The sequence below is a fragment of the Pterocles gutturalis genome, unplaced genomic scaffold, assembly GCF_000699245.1.
Source record: "Pterocles gutturalis isolate BGI_N339 unplaced genomic scaffold, ASM69924v1 scaffold20553, whole genome shotgun sequence".
Taxonomy (NCBI): Eukaryota; Metazoa; Chordata; class Aves; order Pterocliformes; family Pteroclidae; genus Pterocles; species Pterocles gutturalis.
Window position 1 is genome coordinate 4,709 of NW_010118569.1, and position 2,703 is coordinate 7,411.

The following is a 2,703-nucleotide window of genomic DNA, read 5'->3' on the forward strand; positions in this document are numbered from 1 at the left end:
CAGTCCACCCTGCGGCGCCGGAGTAAGCCGGAGCGGAAGGAGCGGATCAGCGAGCAGACCTACCAGCTCTCCCGATGGACCCCCGTGATTAAGGACATCATGGAGGTGAGCCGGCAGGGACAGGGACGGGGGACAGAGCAAGGACCTGCAGAGAGATAGCTGCTTCCAGCCCAAACTCCAGCACCTCTCCCTGACATGTCCTCCAGGCTGCCTGTGATGGCAGCGAGGTTGGAGGTTTTCCTGGTCCCCACGTGCACGCTGGCCCCAGGTGGGATGCACAACCCCAGCCTGGCATCCCCCCGATACAAAGCACAATAACAAAGTGGGTGCTCCTTGAGCCGCACTGTGTGCCACAATGGGCACGGCTGGGGGTCCTTGCCACAGCCTTCCCTCCCCTCCAGCTGAGCCAGGGGATGGGCAATGGTACAGCTGACCCCTGCCCACAGGCACAGCCCTGCCTGTACCTGCGGGAGCACCCCCCCCCCCCAAGGCCGGTGTTAAGGCAGCACACTGAAAAGTGATGTTCTCCAGGCACTGCCTTCCTCTTCACCCCTCCTCCCCAGCCACCCCTCGGTTGGAGCAGCCTCTGGGGTGTACCTGGATCCCAGGCACAGAGGCTGCACCCCGACACAGGCAGACAGACCCTGGAGCCATGTTTTGGGGTGGGGACACGGCACAGAGGACAAGCAGAACCCCAGCTCCCTCGATTTCCAAAAACACACATAAAACCAACTCTTGCCTTTCTCCACCACAGTCCACGCAAACCTTCCCAGGGGGGCTTCATGCCCAGGACACCCATAAACCTCATCACCAGGACCAGAGGAGACTGCACAGGGCAACAGCATCTCCCCAGCATCTCACAGATAGTGTAACCCCCCCACTGCCAAGGAAAGCAAGAGCAGGTCCCTTACCTGGGCAGAGTGCAGGTGTGAAGCCTCCAGCTCAGCTCATGTGCTTATGCTTCCCAAAAAAAAAGCTACTTCTTCCCCCCCTCCTTCCTCTACCTCCAGAACAAGCTCAGGGCGAGCCTCACCCCATACCCTGTGCTCCAGCCCCCCTGCCCCTCAGCAGCCAAGCACCCCTCTCCTCCCCCCCAGTGCACCCTAGGATGGGAACACAGCCAAATTGGTCTGAAAAAGGCTATGCAAATATATGCAAATGACCCTGACCCAGTTGGGCCAATCCCCCTGGGCACAGCCCTTCAGAGGGGCTCTGGGGCTGGGGGGCTGTGCCTAGCTCCTTGCTGACCCCCACCCCCGGGGCTCTGTGCCTGCAGGATGCCATCGATGACAAGCTGGACACCAAGCACTACCCGTACATCTCCACCCGCTCCTCTGCCTCCTTCAGCACCACCGCCGTCAGGTGGGTACTGCACCTTCCACTATGCATTGCACCTACAGCACCGTTAGCATCCACCCCTCACCTTCCCGAGGGGCTGGATCCACCCGCAGGTCTCTGAGCTGCCCTGCAGTCATTCTGGCATCCCGTGCCTCAGTTTCCCCACCTGTAACAGCAGCGATCCTGGAGATGGGGGGTGAGGCAGTGGCCCAGGGTGCCCAGAGCAGCTGTGGATGCCCCATCCCTGGAGGGGTTCAAGGCCAGGCTGGATGAGGCTTTGGGCAACCTGGGCTGGTGGGAGGTGTCCCTGCCCATGGCAGGGGGTGGCACTGGATGATCTCTAAGGTCCCTTCCCACCCAAACCGTTCTGGGATTCTATAAGATTCTGAGTGTCTGAGAGACTAAGGTGACCCCGAGAGACGGGTGACCCAGAGAGAGAGTGAGCCCTTCTGGACAGACCCCCATCTCTCCCCTGGCCATGCCGGGCATGGGATGGAACAGACCATGGGCCAGTTTGAGTCTCAATCCTAAACCCAAGGTTGTATCCTGGGCTGGTCTCTGGGGCTGTGCTCCCTCCCAGCTCCTCCTGCCCCTGCAGACACGGGCACAGCAGAGAAGCTGGAAAGTCCTTGAGTGTCCTGGCAGCAGCTCTGCCCATCAGTGTGAGATCAGCTTCTCCTCAGCACAAACCCCAACAGCCTCACACCAGCTGTGGGAAGAACGTTAACTCTGTCCCAGCCCAAACCAGGACAAGGGCTTTCCCTGCTCCAGCAGCAATTTGGAAGTGAATTAATCAGTGATTTAATTAGATGAGAACATTAACTCTGTCCCAGCCTGAACCAGGACAAGGGCTTTCCCTGCTCCAGCAGCAATTTGGAAGTGAATTAATCAGTGATTTAATTAGATGTGAACTCAACGCACAGTGTGTTGCCTCCTGCGCATCCTTCATCCCTCTCCTCTCCCTCTCCCCAGTGCCCGCTATGGCCACTGGACGCGCCGGCGAATTACGTAATGGCCCGCCGCCTCATCATCTTCATCCTGGGCGGTGTCAGCATGAACGAGATGCGCTGCGCCTACGAGGTGACGCAAGCCAGCGGCAAGTGGGAAGTGCTAATAGGTGAGTGGGAGCCAGGGCCAGACCCCGCGCCCCGTCGCGCTGGCTGCTCATCCCACGCTCCTTCCACCATCCCGCAAATTCCCGGCTCCAGATGACTGCAGGAGCTGGAACTCTGCGGAAAAATCTTCTTCTGCCACCCAGTGTCACCCATGTGTCCCACATCCCCAGGGACAGGATGCATCCCTCCACTCGCTCCTGGTTTTTCTCACATTTTTCCTCTCCCGGGCTGGTTTTGTTCAAGCAGAGTG

At 59.5% G+C, this 2,703-nt stretch overlaps 1 protein-coding gene across 1 annotated transcript in view; it reads left to right on the top strand.

Moving 5' to 3' along the window:
- LOC104463806 (syntaxin-binding protein 1-like) overlaps window positions 1-2,455 on the top strand; it is a gene marked incomplete at both ends in the record, with an annotated part of 7,159 nt that extends 4,704 nt beyond the window's left edge. Inside the window, 4 exon segments of the mRNA XM_010076278.1 lie at window positions 4-105; window positions 1,277-1,362; window positions 2,311-2,327; window positions 2,330-2,455. Of these exon segments, the coding sequence (XP_010074580.1) occupies window positions 4-105; window positions 1,277-1,362; window positions 2,311-2,327; window positions 2,330-2,455 (331 nt within the window).
- Window positions 2,456-2,703: the final 248 nt, after the last annotated feature.